Genomic DNA, 20,804 nt, shown 5'->3' with positions numbered 1-20,804 from the left:
TGATTTTTGATTTTTTGACTGAGAGACCCTGTTATATATATATATATATATATATATATATATATATATATATATATATATATATATATATATATATATATATATTACAATGTAGGTTTTCACGGATGGTAGAATATGATGTGCTGTTTTTCCGGGTGTTCATCCGTTGTGTACTATTCGATAGTCGACGTTTCGCCATCATCTCAGATGGTATTATCAAGACGAGTTACTGCTTCGCTTCGAAGGGTGGAAGGGTGTAACAAGAAGAACCTAACATCAGTTACACCCCTCGAAGCGAAGCAGTAACTCGTCTTGATAATGCCATCTGAGATGAAGGCGAAACGTCGACTATCGAATAGTACACAACGGATGAACACCCGGAAAAACCACACATCATATATATTTATATATATATATATATATATATATATATATATATATATATATATATATATATATATATATATATATATATATATATTCTCACATTCGTTATTAAAATACTGAAAGTCAAATACATGGAAGGGAGGGTTTATTGTCTCTTCATCAGGAACTCTACAATAATTACTGAATAAAGAAAGGTATGAACAACGTGTTCATACTTACGAAAGTGAGGTTAAAATGGAGTTTGCAAAGAAGTAACAAAGAGGATCCTCATATGTGTATGTCAATATTAAAATTGGTTAAAAACATGTAACATTACGGATTCTTTTTATGATAAGGAGATGATTGCACAAATAATCTGAAATTAAGTATTGGAAATTGAACTCAACAGGTTGTCGGACATGAGTTTGACAGAAAGTGTTTGACAGAATGTCTTGTTCTGACCATTGCAGTGCTGCCAATGAGATCTCACAGAACAATAAAATGGTGTCTAACAGAGAGAGAAGGTAAAAAGTTTCCTTTACGGAATTATTAATTGTTATCAAATTAATTATCTTTATTTAAACAAATGAAATTAGTATAAATCAGGCTGAGACTTTCAATGTCTGTCCTGGAATTAATGGTATTTGAATTTTTGAATATATAACACATTTCTAAGAAAGTTTTTTTTTGAATATTATTTTTTGAATCTAAAATTTCAACATTATCAAATTTTCTTTCGACCGATGTATGAGTCGGTGGTTCAAGCCCCAGGCTGAACGATCGATTTTCACTTGCTGTCGTCCAACCCCTGTTAGGAATCACACGTTAAAAGTTTCGACTTCTGAGGATTGTCGTTCGTAGGGGGTGCGACAGCTGGTTAACGGAAAAAACATATTTCAACATATATTTCAACATATAACATATAACTTTTATTAACGCAATAAAACCCATAAACATGATTGTCAGAATGTTTGTCTGTTTGTGAGGGCTTATCCCAAAAACGGCTATCTCGTTTTAGGAGCGGTTTCTAATAATGTATTGTGGTAAGCGTCACTTAACATTAAGTGAAAAAATACTATAAATAGGCAAATTCATGAGAACTTTTTGCTGTTAGAACATCTGGGAAAAACTAAGTGAAGTCCACCCGAATGAAGTCTTGGAGATCAGCTTGTTCATAATAAAATTACTAAATACAATTGACTTTTACTTACATTCTCTGTTTTATGGTAGTGGCGTTTATTGTATTTAGCAATTTATTCTTATGCACATTCTGCGTACGCCATCTTTCATTTCGAAAATTGCCATCCTTCGCGTATCCTCGTGAAGCGAGTCAATATTTCAAGTTAGTTCACTTCTAATTACCTGAGAGTCACACCTCTAGTTATACTCAATAAACACAAACAACGCATTTTCAAGATACATCACATCGCAGTGAAATGTTTTCCACAAACTGGCAGACGAGACGTTCGTATTTTTTCCAACAAAATGCTAATAATAAACGACAACAACCTCCTTAACTATCTTGTTTTGCGCGAACTGCACGGTTTATCGCAATAATAACGCACAAAGCGAAACAAAGATAGATAAATACCTAACTTTGGCGTCGCAAAAACTGACTTTTGCAATAAAGGCAGAAGGCGGAATTGATTGGGATCTACGTGGGTTCATAGGTAAATTGGAACATCATTTCGGACAATAGGATTCCCACTCGATTTGCCTTTGAAATTCATTATTCAAATTCAAAGGATCATTTACATAAATACCAAAATTGTTGTGAACTTTAGTATGCTTTACTTGTACTTAAATGTTGAGTAATGGAAACAATAAGGATACGTTATTTTTTCAACAAAAAAGTTTTGCTGGTCCGGACTCCACACAGTGAGGTAAGTGATCATTCCGTCCGAGAATCGTATGTTCTGAGAAGACGTATTGAACCAGGAATGACGTACTTCTGCATTTGTTCGACAGAGATTGCTGCTGTTTTGAGAAAAGCCGATATGAGAAAGTAGTGGAGGAATCCAACAGGACTTCTATAAGCAACATTTTCACATAATGGTCTGAGAAGAGTCTACTTAGTTCGAAATGTCGAGATACGCCATTTCATTCGCTGATCCTCCTTTTTTTGTGTCAACATCAAGCTTATTATTTTGTAGCTGCCTGAGGGTGGCGAAAGATTAGTTCCTGTGAATTTGGCAACTCTCATTCTCCATATGGATTAAATATTCCGCCAACTGCAAAAAAATAATACTGTCTCGTCAATACCATGGGGGTGCCAATGATGGTAATATAGCACTCGTAATCTGACGCAAACGAAAGTCAGGACAACTTGGATTTCAAAAATTTTACATTTTCATCAATCGTAACTAAATCTTCACACATTGTAACCAATTTTTCTCCAGACAAATATTTTTCATTTAAAAAATATATTACTCTTCAGATATTTGTGGAAATAGATTATAAAGTTGCGAGCAAGAACAATGCCAATGATGAGACTCGGTGGTCAGGTAGATTACGACCCCATCGTCGAGTCATGGAACTTCAGTTTCAAGTGGTTCTTGAACATGGCTTCAAAGCAGAAGCCGAAACGTCGAACAGATGAAAATTGCAGACGTGGTTCAACTCGGACTACAGTTTCGGCTTCTGCTTTGAAGCCATTTTCAAGAACCACTTGAAAATGAAGTTCCACGACTCGACGACGAGATCGTTAGCTACCTGATCCCCAGGTCTGTCATTAGCTTTGTTCTTTCTTTGTTCAGTCCGCAACTTTATAATCTATTTCCACAACTACCTGAAGAGTAATACATTTTTGATATGAAAAATTGCGTCATTTTCATCTTGGTATTTATTAATCATATGATATTTTTTTGTCTGGAGAAAAAGTAATTACAATGTGTGAAGATTTAGTTACGATTGAAGAGAGTGTAAAATTTTTGAAATTCAACTTACCCTGACTTTCGTTTGCGTCAGATAGAGTAGGCTGAAATAGCAAACTTTTAGTATCATTGTCTTTCACATCTTGTTCTCCCACAGTCGAGTGATGGGTAATGCATTTGCAATCAACATGCCCAGCATATGTAGAAGCAGCCTATAACAATCGATTCAACGAAGCATTACGAGTGCTATACATTGGCACCCCCACGGTATTGACGAGACACCGTTATTACCTTACAGTCGGCGGAATATTCAAATATTCCAACGTTACTCACACTGCCAATAAATATAAGTATGTCATTGCAACATTGCAGAAGAGCAACGATCACAGATAAATTGTCAATATTGGACCGAAATATCGCTTCGAAGCACATACATATGAAAATAAATTGGTTCGATTGATTTGATCAGAAATTTTTCCCAATGAAAATTTACTACCTACATCATGAACCACGTAATACAGAGATTATTTAAAAAAAATAATTTAACAATCCAGCTAACGAAGGAATAATTTTTGATCTGACATTTGTTTTTGAGAGATTCGTGGGAGATTGAACTTCTAATTGGTTGGTTATCAAGATAATGCAGTTCATCGAGGCAACCTAGGAAAACAAATAGGTCACCAACATTTGAGAGGTGGGGTAGCTTACCGACACCAGGAAAACTACCAGCTTTCACATTTACTATTGACGTAGCAATTAGCGGGCAAAGATTCCTTTCAACTGATTCTGCTTGAAATAAATTCAGGCAGGAATGTTTTTCGGGATTACAAAACAGAAGATTCATATATTCACTTATTGCATTTTTAGCTGTCAATTGCAAAAATCGTAAATAGTTGATTAAAATTCGACGGATGCGCCGACTGGGAATGTAGTCCACGATACGCAAATGATATAATATCTTGTGAGGAGGAAAGCGAAATAATTGTAAAAGTTGTGTGTAAACTGTTGAATGACTTCATTTAATTTTTTTTCCGAAGAATTGACAAATACTTCAAAATTCTTGAATAATTGATACCACTGGCAACTTTTTAATATCAGTGCCTGAATTCTAGTCGGTTGAAATTCGCCCGCAACTATATATTTGTGCTTCTGTTTCAAGTTACAGAAGAATAATTGAGATATGGATAATTTGATAAATCAATTCACAGTTTGAAAAATTTCAAATCAATTTTTTTGAGGATTCTAATCTGCATATTATTTCATTTTTGTGTCATATAACGAAAGGCGTAATTGAACTGCTTCGTAAATATGTCCATGTCTAGCAATACGTTGATGCCACAGAAGTGGCATCAACTATATTATACCCTAAACAATAGTGCTGATAAATGTACACTTAGACTTATCCTGCCTGAGAATTGAATGAGCTTATATGAATATGACGGGTCCAGGGGAAAAATGTTCTTGTCCATTTGTATATATTCTGTGAAAACAGAAAAATGAAGTTTACTATAAAAAAATCTAGTGAAATTTGGGTTGTAAAATTTGTTGAAAACAACAACCATGTTCAAAAACTGTTTACTGCATAGTCTGTTATGGGAAAAATTGAAATTCTTACAAAACAATATTTATTAAAAGTGAATTTCCAGAAATCCTCTGGACAACAACATATCTTCCCTAGTAGTTTGGTTCATCAGCGTCTATTGGCGGACCATTCTGATCATCTACGTCTGCTTGTAAGTTGCGGTAGAAATTTCTTGAATTCGCCCGTTGCAAAAGCTGCTTTAGGTGTTGCAGATCTCTGTATTTACCCAACTTGATTGCAATTGGGACAGAATACGAATGGCTCAACGTCGTCGCTGCAGTGATTCATTTCTTCTTCTTAGTTTTTTACGTTTTCTTGAATAGAAGACTTAATGGACGCACCAAAATATGAGCTCTTGTGCATTATGAACATTGGTTGGTTTTGACAATTTTGACCACTCTGATAGTTCTCGTTCGCATAGGCCATGTTTTTCTGTACATTCCGGATAGGTACTTTGTCCATATTTGAAACTGTACATCTTCTCCACACTTTACGATGATGAGAGGTGCTCTGATATTTATTAACACTTCACGCCAATTATCGGGTCAACACTGTGTACCATTTAGGGAGAAACCTTGCATCGTGGACACCATTATTTAGGTGATCTGAACGATTCTTCCCCTGAAACGAATATGCGATCTAAAGTTCAACTCAAATCCGACAAATAATGGACATAAACGTTTTTCTCCTGGTCCATTATCATAATAATACGGGTTATTTGAAGCAATAAAGAAAAAACCAAGTGAAACTCATCTCCACCATCTAAAGTTATCTTTTCTTTCTATAAATTTCAGAAAATCAGAAAATAATTTGAAAAATCAAAACAACTATTCACAATTACCATTCGGAGTGATTCTAATCCGTAAGATAAATGTTCTGGTTTCATATTTATGATTATTAGAAACGTTTATGTTTTCCAGTATGATCCATTGGGGATTAATCGAAATCAAAATTTGCCTCGTAAATTCTATTTGTTCTTCTCTTCTCAATTTTGTTCTGCGAAAAAACGGTCAATTTCTGTTCTGGTTCAATAAGCAACTCCGTACTGTCCAGGAATGTCAGGGATTCTTAAGAGAGAAAACCTGAAATTCGCTTACCTATGACTATGTGGATACGCTAATTTGAAAACTGGCGGGTAAACTAGATCGATTTGATCATTTAGAAGATTAAATCCGCAATGCTTATGTTCATGAATTTCCAAGGATTTCAAATAATTGAGTTTTCAGCTCTTGCTTGCATATAGTGCAAAATTTCCGTATCGTTTAGATTCGGGAACTTGTAGTTGCATTCCAAGGAATGGTTTGAAAACGTCAAATCAACTCCAGATTTCGCCATCTTGTCCACTTCATCTTTGGCATTGGCATTGGCAATTAAACAATCGCTCTGTTCGTAAGTATTCTTATAGGAAATGAAGTGTTTAATGTTTGTTGTTATAAAGTTGCTTGAATGAAGTTGCCATTATGAGGCTGGCATAAAGAGTTTTCGATTTGTAGTCTGTTCAATAAATTTTTACTGATCGGGTCATCAAGGGATGGGTCAAGTTTCCACAAATAGGTGAATACTGGATACTATTTGATTCCATAATTTTCACTGTTCATTCTTGTGTATGATAACGATGTAGGAAATATATTACTAACGTTAACAAAATGATAATAACTATGAAGAATACAAAAATCAAAAACTGAATTGTGATCTACCTATCCTCAGTTTCCATTATACTAGATTCAACTACTGTCCAATGATTCAGTTAACGATTCCAAGATTCAAAATACCTACCAACTACCACACTTCCCTCGTACATCAGTGAAAAACAACGCATTCAATTCATTAGGCACTTCACCTCTCGTTCTCTTGCAACGTAGAAATGCGAACGGTTGAATGACTTATCTGAACCTGCAACGAGACGGCCAGACTCGCAGGATCCGCTTTTTCCTTCTAATTTTTTTGCGTCTCGTTATTAATGCAAACGATATAAAATGCTAACGAACTTTTGGTGCACATTGTTTCCCGTGAGTGCAATAAAAACAGAGTTTGCGATGGTATGTTTACTGTTAATATGACTTCGAAAACATTTCCGTTATGTCTTGAATATAGCGGAGATTTAGATTAGAATTATTTATCTTGATATGAATTTCTGTATAGAATACGTCGTTCGCGAGATATATAAACAATATAAATGATAATGCCAATAGCATTATTTAAACTATTTAAACTACAGAGAAGACTGATATTTTCTAATATACAATCATTACTAAAAGTAAAAAAAGTAAAAAATCGATTTACACACAAAAAGTTACTAAACTGCTTCTAGATAGGTATATTTTAGTCATAAAATGACACTATTTGACATATATTTCATAATTTAATGAGAGATTTTCATAAATTTTGAATACGCCCGAATACATGAAACACGAATTGTGGTAGAATGAAAATCTTCCAATAAAGTATCACTTACATGGGTTGAACGTTTTTAAAGTTTGCAGTTTACATGCCCGAAACACGTACTTCAATTATGCAAGTAATAAAACCTTACAACTAGTTAATAATTAGTCAACAAGTCACAGCGATTTTCCGAATTCTTGAATGTATTAAATATTCCAAAATACTTGGTAGGCCGGTACCTAGGTGAATTGACGTGGGTGGTTTGCTCGACACACTCAATCGACCGCTGTGTGAACCGGTGTTTCGAATCGCAAGGCCAGACGATCGACTTTCACTTCTCATCGTCCAACAGGTGTTAGGAATCACACGTTAAAAGGTAAGACCTCGTTAGTCCTTAGCTCGCACAAATTTCAACTTCTGAGAGTTGTTGTTCGTTGAGGGACGACACACATTACTAAGCAGCTCAGGTTACTATGCATAAAGATGTAGAGACAACGATGTTTGTGAACACAGTTCCTAGCAGTGAAACGATGTAATTATAATTATTTATTTGAAAGAGTGGATTTGCGGTATGCAGATATGAAAAAAAGAAAAACTTAATTGAACAAATGTCATTCTACTTGGTGGATCCAATAGCGTAGTTGGCTAAACCGCATGTTTAGCGAACAGAGGAGCCGGGTCCGAATCCCGGTCAGGTCATATTTTTTCAATTCAGTTTTTTTTATGTCTGTATACCGCAAACCCACTCTTTCATACTTATATTTCAGATGATTATTTTCTTCAAACCAATAGAATGATGAAAAAATTGAAGGTCACTAAATCACCAAAACCAACTTTTACAGCGATAATTTTCTTAAAATCGTTAAAATGATGAAAAACTGAAAGTTTGGCACCCAAAACAGAGATTTACAGCGATGAACGCTTCCAACTAACAGCGATAAAACTAACATGAAATTAACATCTAGGTGCCACTATTCTTAAATCATACGTGACTCTTAGGTCAGGTATGATTACAATTTACATCACTGTCACAGTCCTAATTAATAGAGGTTACTAATTGGTAAACATGCAATTAATGCCCAAACAGAAGATTCGCAAACAATTGTTGTAATATATTTTCTACACATTATTAGGTATTTTGATGCTTTATTGAAGATAAAAGATTTGATCAAATTATTAAAACACTTTAGTCATACAATCGAAACCAGAATCTCATTAATCTTTGATATTCGTGAATTGAGTCGATCCCACAGATGGTGTGGGTGGTTTGTAACCTTAGCTACTTTTTCAATGGAGAAAAATACTAAATTATACTCGAACATTGAAGTTTATCAATTTCACTAGTTCGGACTTCCATTGTCTACTATATAAAATGATTTGAAATCCCTGAAACAAGTAAAAAAGAATAATTAAAAAAGAATAGTTGAAAATAACAATTATATTAAGCAACAAAAAACCTGAAATGAAATGATAGTGAAATAACCTACAAGTTATTATTTTTTTTTATTATTTTCTTTTTGCATTCCTTTAATTTTTATTTATTCAATTATTATATTTTTACTTGTAGGTTATTTCACTATCATTTCATTTCAGGTTTATTGTTGCTTAATATAATTGTTATTTTCAACTATTCTTTTTTAATTATTCTTTTTTACTTGTTTCAGGAATTTCAAATCATTTTATATAGTAGACAATGGAAGTCCGAACTAGTGAAATTCATCACGAAACATTGTCAATCACCTTCAAACAAACATTGAAGGTTATCGATATTCTATCGATTGAAGGGTACCATTAATCCGGAGGGCAACAGTTGAAAAGACGACCGGAATAATGTTTTTCAGACATACCTTTTCATTCGCCTTTTCATGAGAAATGTCACATTCAATTTCATATTTTTGATGGAGGTTTGTATTTTGAAGTTATTTCAAATCTTATAACATTTGAAAAGCCATATATCAACATTGATTAAATGAAGAAATATTGATGACATTACTAATATTTACTAATTTGAACCCTGAAGAAGATACAAATATTCGCCAGCTCCTATGCATTCCTTAAATCTATAAACACGCATAGTACGTTTAGACTGTCCAGTTGCGCATGAGAAGTATAAAGACGTAAAACGCAATACAAAAATAAGAAGTTAACTAATATTATTTTCCCCAATAATCTATATGATTTCAATAATAAAACCAATTTTCACAACCTGAAGGTTATAAAATAGTTAAATGTCCTTGTCTTGTTTTGTATAACACAATTATGCTCTCGAATTATTTCTATTATTAAAAAACTGCTCTTTCTTGGCCTATTATTATAAATCAATCGACTTCCATCTTGAAACACTACAACCTTTCATCGATTAAATTACTTAACGACGAAAGATGAGACTGTGACTGATGAGTTCTGCATTTACTTCTACGGATATGAACAAAATTCACGATTCCAGGAAATACTATCCTCCAGAGAGTGTTTTCTTATCGTTGTATGGATATGAAAGATAAATATTTACGAATCGTTATCATTTGTGTGTGACGTTATCATATGTGTGTGACCAATTACCTAATCAATATACAGTTTTTATTAAGTTTATGCGACAAACATAACGCAGAAAATCCACTTATGCCAATGTATTGTTAAAGAGCAAAAGTTACATTTAGTTTGAGACCGCTAATATACTTTTCAATTCATATATGTAATTCCTAGGATTCTAAATAGGTGTGCAAATCATTTAGGTGTCATGATTATTTTATAGGCTGTTATAAGAGATATGTTACTGGAAGTTCTAAGATGAATGATTGAAAGTGGGCTTTTCAGAACTGAAATATTTCAAGTTTGTTGTCAATTTGGAATATTTCCAACCCTAATGAGAGTTTTATTCCAAATATTTGAAATGTATATCAAGTTAATCAAGTTCAAAAATGAACTATCTCTCCACTGCTCCAAACTAATCTAAAATCAATGCTCTTTTTTGGTCTATTTTTGACATCTGTATTTTTTCTTTCTAAACGGTTTTATTCAGCTTGCTCTGTTTGTTTTTTTCATCTTATCATCTTACAAATTACCTTGTAATACTGAGACACAAAATGAACAGAACAGAATGAGAAGAATTGAGTAAAAAAAATTAGAAACTAAAAAGTTGAAAATAAAATAATGGAAAAAAATATGTCAAAAGGATTTATTGAAGAAAAAAACAGATAATAATGGTGTAGATAATATACTAAAAACTAAAAAATAATTCGAGAGGTCCTAGGTAGCAGTCATCACATCACCCTCCTCAGCAATCTACGGTATTGATAAGATGAAAAAAATAATAAAATCCTTGAGCGTAGTATTTACACACTTGCTCAGGTAACGTTACACCCAACGATTTTGCTGAGGAGATTGCTGAGGTGAGTGGTGTAATGACTGGTACCTAGGACCTTCCAAGTTTTTTAGTTTTTAGTTCTTTATCTACATCATTATTATCTTTTTTTCAATAAAACGGTTCAACATAAAAACATTTTTTTGATCATTATATTTATGTGTTTATCATAACTATACATATAATGTGCGAAGTATGTACCTAGTAACTGGTGATTATTTTCAACTTCATAATGCATAGTCATATTTACTGTTTAATTATATGCCCTCTCAAATGTTATTAGACGTAACTAGGTATCCCTTTTTTGTCTATTAATTTTAGCATATTTTTATGACTTTGTCAGATCTACGTTAGTTCTACCATCAGCCATGATAAATACAATTTAATAAAAAACATAAATTTTTACATATCAAATAATTAATATCTCCTAAGTTAATAGTTTTTTGAACATAACATATGAATTTTCAGTTGGAATTATATTTTAGTGAAAAATTAATTTCAACTTGAAAAATATATCAGTTGAGAATTTAGGATGATTTCATTTGTCGTTGAATATGAATGTTGATGTTAATGATGAGGACAGATTAAACTAGAGCATTTCATTTTCGAAAAAATATTGAAAATATACAAAACACTATAGAAATCAACGTATTTGTCATACCTCTTTAGAAATTATTATGTAAAAACCCTCTGAAATGAATCAGGGCCACTAAACCAAAGAATTATATGTTATCACGAGTTTAAACACCGTTAAGTCTAGCTAACACATGCATCTGAGGTGCATCAATGCTACCCTTGCTTTTTGGTGTACGAGACATAATGGTCTCGTTGCATGAACATAAAACAGAAACAGTAATACGGAATACGCATGCGTCAGATTGATGGTTAGAAGATAATTCTCAAACAATTCTGATAGATTTCGAACAGGTTTGAATTTTGGATGGAACAGAAAACTGATAGTTTACTAATGGTTGGAAACTCACGTTGGAACGCAATCACATTACTGCGCAGAATCCTGACTGTCAGAAACTGTTTCTGACGCTGGTTGGAACGAACCTATTGATTGCTTCTAAGGAAGTACTATAAATTGGGCTCTCAATACCAAATCACCAGTACTTTCTTGTTAGCATTATCCGCCTTTTCTGTGGGCCGAAATGAGGTCATTTTTGTTGACATGCCTGTCATCTGGGGTTTTAAATGTTCTCACTGTAAATGTCTTGAAAATGATTGGCCTCAAGGCCTTCATCGCATCTTGTCCAATATGCCCAGGCTTCGGAATGAAAGTGGGTCTATTCGGTCTCCGCGTTTCAGATATGTATCCAAACTTGCTATGAAGATTACAAAAAAATATACTGAGGATGGGAAGTTTTCAAATTGACACCCTGTATTGTTTGTTTTTGCGTCATTCATAACATTGCTGAATAATATCCTCATCATATAATGAAGAGAAACCAGTCGCCTTGAATATTTCAATACTAGAAAACTGCAATTAGTGTAGAAAATCAAAGAGAAATATTTTGATCAGCTCCATTAATCACTGGTTTTTATTCTATTCAGAAAGTACGGATAAATCCACGTAATACTAGCATAAAATTAAATGAAAGTTACTTCATTATTCAATTATAATTTACTTTTAATGTACTCCAAGAATGTAACGGAGACCTCTAATTCAATGGGAAATGTTCATGAACAGAAATTTCATACAATGTTGGAAACTTCATACACGGCATGACGTCGTTTGGACTTTGAAATAACTAATTATTAACGGGTCAAGGGAAAATCACCACTAAATTACTTAAATAACGCTAAACACAGCTTCATGCATGACGAACGATCTTTCGCAATAAGCAACTCAATGGTACTTTTTGTCTAAAATCATCATACATGTGAATACTTTGTGTTCGAAGATCATCAACTGTTGAATGGAATTGCCTTCAGACCTCACACAACTTGCTTTGACTATGATTGATGGTGACCTATCAACCCATTCGAAGCGTTGAAAGCGGTGGACATGATTAAAGCGCATGAAATACATCTGAATTCAGAATGTGGAAAACAAAGGAAGTCGTTGACTTTCCAAAAATGAACTTCGTATATGAATGTGGAGCAAACTTATGACTAGATTACTGAAGTAACTTATCACAAAAATATATGTTATGCTTGGCGATTAAACAACTTAAAGTTGTTCATATGTTATAAACCCTCAGTCATATGAAAACCGAGAAAATAATTTTAGTAGTAGAAATTTTCAATATAAACGGCCAATCTTGCTTGAGTTTGCTGTTTACATCGCCAACATACAGTCTTAAAGGAAAATTTTAAACTTGTATCAAACATTTTCAACGGATTTTTTATTTTGAAATACTCTTGACATCTACATATTATTTCAGGTAAGCAGAAGCAGACAATGGAAGTCCGAACTGATGAAATAAAATATAATAGCATAACATTTTTTTTTTACAAAAAATAATTGACTCTTATGAAATTCCAATCCTTTGTTTGCTTCTATATTTTGTTAAACCTAACATTGATTCCATTTTTTACATTTTTGAGATGTGAAGTTATTCTGACAGCATTAGTAGTACTGTGAGTCACTAGATGCTATTCAAAAAACACTTAATTGTGAGATTTTCACTAAATAGTTTTACAGAAACGCAACGCGTGTTTCACTATACAAAAGCTTTTTCAGGCGTGCCTTTACTAAAGACACGCCTTGTGTCTTGAATACGTTATGGATTTTCATATCACATATCACTAGATGCTGTCAGAAATTTGATGTTGCTTGAAAAATGGTACTTTATGCGATGGGGTAGTACCTAGAAATAAAAAAAGTCGATATTTTAGAAGTTCTGAAAAATAACAATTACATTTTTTGAATTTCAACACACTGTATTTAGACCAGGGCTGAAGCCTTCAAATATGGTAAAAAGTGAAAAAAAAATAACAGTAGGATGAAACCCATTAGAAAAGAAATATGTTAAAAATGAAAGAAAAAATAAATTAGGGGCGATCTGAGTTCGGGAAGTGGGAAGTAGATTTTCAAGGGTTAAAAATGGTTTATCTCGATTTCCGGCAAACCTACAAGTTAAATGGCAAAGTTGTAGTACTTATAATTTTTAACATAACCTCAAAATTTATGTGAAAAATTCAAATAACCAAGTTTTTGGTTATTTGAATTCAGTGTTATTTTTTCATTTTTACATTTATAAATAGAATTGCTGCTCTGTATCTGGAATACTGGCTAACGGTTTTTACAGCTGCTACGAATTAACAGGTATGTAGTAAGGCCCAGGCCCTCCTAGCTCCTTCCCCACTTCTCTATGAAATATCTACCATTCAAATGGCTAAAATTTTCCGTAGGTCACTCAGGTTCATACATTATTTAAAAACAGCAATCATTAGGCATCTACAAATATTATTTAAATAAGATTGTACAACCGTTTCAAAATATTGTAGATGTCTCATTAAATATTAACTTTATTAACTTATTTGTATGTTAATTATAGTATAGTACATTTCGATTTCTAATTTTTTCGTTCATCAATGTAACATGGAATCTTACGTTTTTTGAGTAATTAAAGTGTAAATTTTGATAAATAGCTCAATTCGAGTTTTTTTTTTTTCGTTTTTTTGGATTTTCTGAGAACATTTACTACAGTATATTTTTTACACCATCATACAAAAGAGATTTCAACGAACAAAAAGTACACCGACTTTTTGAAAAAAGCTGATATTTTGATGCGAGAATTTTCGATTGAAAATTGTGGTGCTTTTTTGATATTAAGTGAAAATAAGATGAAAAAAAGGAATATTTTAAATCAAATGAATCATAGTGTATTTAGGGGTAAGGTTTGACCAAATTTCGTAGAAATGTTTTTTGAAGATAAAAATAAAAAACCAAAAACTTGGTTATTTGAATTTTTCACAAGATTTTTGAGGTTATGTGAAAAAATTGTAAATACAAAAGGTGTAGATCTTTTTATTACCTATACAACTTTGCCATCTAACTTTCTTCCATAGGACTTGTAGTTTTGCCGGAAATCGAGATAAACCATTTTTTACCCTTAAAAACTCATCCCCTCCCAGTTCCCGATCTCAGATCGCTCGTTATTTATTTTTCCTTTCATTTTTATCACGTTTCCTAATGGGTTTCATCAATTTATGAGAGGAATTTTCTGTATCAATTTGAAATCATTATCCTTGTTAACTCATTAGCGTCTGTTGAATTGAAATATATTTTCTAGGTCTGAAGATATCCTCTGCGGGAGAAGTTGAAACTTGTGCGAGGAAACTATTAATTAATGAGCCATTACCTTTCAACATGCGATTCCTAGCACGGATTGGATGAAAAGCATTGTATATCGATTGTTCGTTCTACAGTTAGAATCGAACCAAAGTTCAAATAGCGGTTTATTAAATGAGTAGAACACGCTTACCAGCCCGTTACCCTCCCACCAATAGTGCAGTACTATTGATAATAAAACTATTAAAGAATCAAGAATTCAAAATGGCGAGAATGGTAATCAAAATTTGTAGAGAACGTTCTGGAAGAAGAAGATGTTGTCAACCTACGCTCTTTCTTTTTTTTTTTAAGGACAAAACACTAACACTGCAGGAAAATCCTTAAGGCGCTCTATGAGCGGTGTCTGTGCGAAAGTAGAGATTCCACAAAAACGCAGTTCCCCAAATGAAAGAGTTCCTAATCAGTGACGTTCGAGGTGTATTGAGTTGAATCTCAAAACGATGAGCAGCCACAGTCCGTCGCGTATTTCTGATATGTACCGCTCTTGGTGGAATCAATGTGCCAAGTCATTTGAACACTTTCCATGAAAGTATCTGAAGAAGAGAGACACATCTCCAATCTTTCTTCGATGTTCCAAACTATCAAGGTTGCAAGTGATGTTCACGTTTCCAACCAAGCAGATGGCTCTTTTCTGGATATGCTTAGGGGCGGAGCTCTATACATGAGAACAATACTCCATAGAAGATCTGATCTGAGCTTTATAAAGCATCAAAAGTTGCTGAGGTGTGTACAGTTTTCTGATTCGGAACAGTGTTTCAAGTTTTTGAGAAGCGGATTTGCAATTCTAGCGACTTGATTGTGCCAAGACATATTAGTGTCCATTCTAACCCCCAACAAACTTATCAAAGCGGAAAGCAAAATTGTCTGTCCTGACATTATTATATCCGATTCGGAAATATTCATCTATTTGGAGAAAACTGATGCCTGGGTATTTGTGGCATTGAATTGAACCCGATTACTTTCACCCCAATTCGAAATCACTTCTAGATCCTCATTGAAATATGCAACCTCTTTCTGCCGGTGAAGATGTGCATCCGCAGCCGATCTCGTAGAATCCAAATGAAATGACGAGACAAGTGTGCTGTCGTCAGCAAAGCAATATATTGGATTCTTCTTTTTCCCAATAAGTACAATAAAAAGATGGTTGGAGGCAATGTGGATCCTTGGGGAACACCAGCGTTGATGGTAAAAATACTCGAGAGATACCCATCGACGGCCACTTGCAGGGAAGCTGGAGAGCCATACACAAAAATGATCCGACAAGCCATAACATCGAAGTTTGGCCAGCAAACCCTCATGCCACACATGGTCAAATGTCTTAGGAATATCAAGCGCAACAGCTCCATGTTTCTCGATTCCGTTATCCCAAATGATTGATCTTTGTTTCCGAAAGACTTATTGATGATCGCTCAAGGCGTTGAAGTCTGGTTATTTGGAAAATTTTTCTTGCCCTTTTTGGAAATATCCTGAACGCGAGCAATCTTCCAACAAGTAGGAAAAATTCTTTTCTTGTAAGACAGGTTGAAAAGTCTGCAAAATACTGGTGCGAGCTCATTTGCGCACTTTTAAGTACGATAACGGACAGTTCATCAGGACCAAACGCCTTGTTGATATTGAGCCGTTTCAAAATTCGTCCGACTAGACGTTGTGGAAAAGTAATTTCCGGCATTGTGGATGCTAGTGTGGAAATAGTAGTAGATTTGCTTTCTCTATGGCTGTTGTTGCAATTGAACCATTCGCTTGTGTTAGTGGTGGAATTGTAGATTTTGTAAAATTTCGATTAACAGCTTTAGTTACCAACCAGAAGGATCTAGACCCGTTGGGATTAGCAAGCAGTTTATCCCTCATTCTCTGATTGTGAAGTTATTTGCTTTCATTTATCCTAAGTTTGAAGCCGTTGCGAGCATCAACAAACCTAGTTCGGTTTTCGGTAAAAAGCAGACACAATTGACTGTCAATTTGGAAAAAAATTGGATTTGTATAAAGAAACGTCACTTAAAAATTCGTTAAAAGACCTGTGTACCTGTGTACTAAATTTAGCAGACAACATTTATATCAACTGAACTCTCCATTATGAATGTGTAATCGTATTTCTGTATCTGTGTATAATGAATTACAAAACAGATTGACTAGTAAACGGTTTTGTGGTTAAATGAACTGTCAGTCTCACAGGAATATGAATTCTTGTTAAAATTCGATTCGTTTAATTTTAGGCTAACGGTTATGTGGGTGCCGGTGAAAATTGAACCATTTATAGATAATTCAGTGGACGACAAATATATTTCATTACCTGAAAATTGTAGAAAACATCAGTATATTCCTACAATACTGGATTAACATATTGAAAACATTTATTTCCTGATTCAATTTCTTTAAATACTCTTGAAGTTTGCTGAGTCTGTTCAAGTACAAAACGAAATATTCTTGTTCACTCGATTTCTGCAGAAGTAAGGGCAAAGTTCTTAACTTTTTTTCGTAATGAGGTTGAACCACTAACCTTTAAATATAATGTATTATGAAATGCGCTGTTATGAACAAAACTCAATACAGATGCAATCATCAATAATTCAACAATCATCTGGAAAAGTTAACTTGGAAGGTCTAGACACACATAAAATCACGGTTAGTGTTGGCGAATTTGATAAGCTTCAAATTATAAGTTTCAATGTTAGCTAAATATATTTTCACACGCCTGTAACAATCTACTTCCAGTCCAGCAGCGCAATTGTGGTTCAGCCTATCATAACTGAACAGCGCTGTCTGTTGTTGAATCGTAAGTGCATTGTGTTTGAGCTCTGGTTTTCAACTCATTTTCTTGCAGTTTTTCGTCAAAAATATATAATATAATGACAAATAATTGTGCCTATATCGATCGCTACACGTTCTGAATGATGTAGAAGGCAAAAGAAAAAGGTTGGCTTAGGAAATAAGGTATGAAATGAACATTTATAAGATTTGGAAAATTTAAGAATGAAACTTCAGAAGGAACAGATTTGAAAGTCTCAAGTCATCATAGAAAGAAATTGTATTATTTGAAGGTTGCGTGAATAAGAAGGTTGTATAGTTGGGATTAGAAATGGCAGGATCTTAAAAGAGAAAATAGGATATCGAAAATACTACGGCACCAGGGTTTAACCCCTCTGGACCTGTACGTTAAGGAGGTTGCGTTAATGGCCATGGTACGATAGGGCACGGCTGGTGTAAACCTGGAAGTAGGAATGGGTCAATTGAGGCTGGGCCTATGGCGAGAAGCGCTTACTGCGCAACCTATGCTGCAGTCAACCAGTGATGCAATTGAACCCAGGTTTGTGTTTAATAAATCCTACAAAATACAAATAAAACAGAACACAGAGTCATATGATACAAATGCAATACGCATATATACAGACGGCTCAGAAACCAAAGAAGGCTCAAGATGTGGAGTGTACTCCAGATCACTAAGCCTAAGGATTGAGTGGAGAATGGAAAAAAAGACCAGCGTGGTCCAAACAGAACTAGCTGGTATCTCAATCGCCATAAAAGAAATAACCAGGAAAGGAATTTCTGGAAAAAACATAACAATCTGTATTGACAGCAGACAAGCCCTATTAGCCTTGAACAGACAACGTATAACCTTAGGGCTGGGACTAGAGTGTCACCAAGATTTAGCCAAAGCTTCGGTAGATAATAACATTATCCTTAGGAAGGTTAAAGGGCACGACAGGAGTAAAGGTAATCGCATTGCCTACTCTTTAGCCAAGGAAGCGGCTGGACTAAGAATTTTAGGACCCAGTGGCACCTACGGCCTGATGACTTCCGACAGTTGTGGAACTAGCCAAATGTTACACCCATGCTCAATCCTTAAAGAGATGGGATGGAATCACAGGATGCAATCTTGCCAGGATCACCTTGGGCGACCCTGGGAAGCTGGCGCCGAAGAAATATCTGGCGATGACCAAGAAAAATCTACGCTTAACGGTAGGACTTCTGACTGGCCACTATCAACTGAGAAAACACCTCCATAATATGGGGTTAGTGGATCTCTTATGCGAGTAGGTAGGTAGGTCTAAAGTGAGTGGGTCTATTCGATCCTCCACCGCAACCAATAAGGGTTTATTGAGGCTCACACCTATTCACACTCAGCCAAATAAACCAAGCTTCTTAACGAAGCCGATGAGTCTGCAGTTTCATCTGCAGACAGAGGCGACACACACTGTCTTCCGACAGTCCAAGTCTCTGCATGTGATGATTCAAATGACAGTGACCTGTAAGAAGGCCTGTTAGACATCGTAGTTCATCCCTACTGTAGTCCAACAACCGTTTGGAATCAAGCTTCGATGGGTGAATAAACGCCTTGGAGTGAGCCAATCCTGGAAGATTCCGCCAGAAGTCCATAACTCTTCTTGCCATCCAGGTGTTAAGTGTTTGTTTGGCAAAGCCCAAAGCGATGCCAATGACAGGTTCTGGTCCAATGAAGCCGCTTGCAGCACCCTCCTTTGCAAGAGAGTCAGCAGCTTCATTGCCTTCCAGGCCTATGCGAGTGCCCGGAGTTATCGTCAATTGAAGAGTGTGTGTTCGGCGAGTCTTGGCCTACACCTGCCGATATAAAGGAGATGTATCCCAGTGACCTGCCCACCTTTCTGGAAAGGACAGGATGGACGATGACCTAGGAGGACAACTCCTCGGAAGGATGTTCAATGGGTCACATGTGGCCTAAGTGCTGTGGGCTTATACTCATCCTCTCTACTCTACAGATACAGATACTACGGGACCAAAACTTAAAATCGGAAGCACATTCAAAAGTCTGAGACGACGAACTTTTACGAGAAGAAACATTTGCAAAAAATTGTATTATTTGAACACAATATGGCTAAAACAAGTAACACTTTTCTCGACAATTTCAATTCACAGGAATGAAAATATTCTTAGGTAGGGAATACTTTTATTCTGTACAAATATCACATATATGTGATCACAGATGGCTTTATGAAAAGTGCTTCAACATTTCTGTCGTTTCGCAAAAGCAACTACTATGATGATATTGTAACGAATCTGAAGCCAGCCCTGACCGATATCTCAGCCAGCAAACACATGACTCACCGCGAACCGCTACGAAAAGTATAGATGAGTGCCGAAACGACTAGAGAGATCTGGAGTGATCGTTGCCGATATAAAAGCCGCCTTCCCGTCCCGAGATGGCAGTCTGTATTCAGAAAGCGAATCGAGCGGTAAAAGAAGAATTCGAACAGTGAAGATAAATTGAGCGTTAGTTGCTGAGTGTTGAATATAAATTAGTTTTGATAGTGAAGTATTGTTAAAAATAAAATTGTTTAAGACAGGTAATTCTTTAATTCGTTACAATATGAAAATTGATATTGAACCTCGATCACATGATAGAGGTAATTCCATATTAGGTAATTCCGTGTTGAAAAAAAGTAAAACCTCGTTAGTCCTTAGCTCGCACAAGTTTCGACTGCTGAGGGTTGTCGTTCGTAGGAGTGCGACAGTGCTCTGCATTAGCATCCAAGAAAGTTAAAAGAAAAAGTAGTTTATTGTTATATACAGGGTGTTTATCAGACATGCTTCAAAAAATTAAGAGACCTTTCCTTGGACTATTCTAAGGATATTTTGTCCTTTGATGATTTTTGATAAGGCGCTTTGTTTCGAAGATACGGGTCGAAAAAGAATTTCGACAATAACAATTTTGCTAATTTTAAAATTATTAACGTAGCCGAAGTAAAAGTATAGCGTACTATCAAGTACGTTAGTACCCATTAACATTCCGATTACTACAAACGGCTGCAGACATTAAATTTGCTGGGTGTTACGCAATCAGAAAAAAAACCCTGGTATTTTTGAAAGAGATTAAGAGTCGATGAGAAGATTGTTTGATCCGAGTGGGGGTAGTCATTTTCAACAGTTTTTGTAGATTTAGAAACATTACATGTAATTTTTGGT

At 34.9% G+C, this 20,804-nt stretch overlaps 2 protein-coding genes across 2 annotated transcripts in view; one reads left to right on the top strand and one right to left on the bottom strand.

The window, feature by feature from the left end:
* Positions 1 to 1,885, bottom strand: part of Pli (E3 ubiquitin-protein ligase pellino) — a 44,567-nt gene extending 42,682 nt beyond the window's left edge. Inside the window, 1 exon segment of the mRNA XM_074178409.1 lies at positions 1,729 to 1,885. Coding sequence (XP_074034510.1) covers positions 1,729 to 1,775 — 47 coding nt within the window. The 5' untranslated portion in view covers positions 1,776 to 1,885.
* LOC141483638 (uncharacterized) overlaps positions 1 to 20,804 on the top strand; it is a 565,103-nt gene that overhangs the window by 74,429 nt on the left and 469,870 nt on the right. The window lies entirely within an intron of this gene.

This window comes from Leptinotarsa decemlineata, unplaced genomic scaffold (assembly GCF_025532065.1).
Source record: "Leptinotarsa decemlineata unplaced genomic scaffold, Ldec_3_MD MMD2_tig00003798_RagTag_RagTag, whole genome shotgun sequence".
Lineage (NCBI taxonomy): Eukaryota > Metazoa > Arthropoda > Insecta > Coleoptera > Chrysomelidae > Leptinotarsa > Leptinotarsa decemlineata.
The sequence above is the reverse complement of the archived record's forward strand: the minus strand, read 5'-3'. Positions and strand labels throughout refer to the sequence as shown.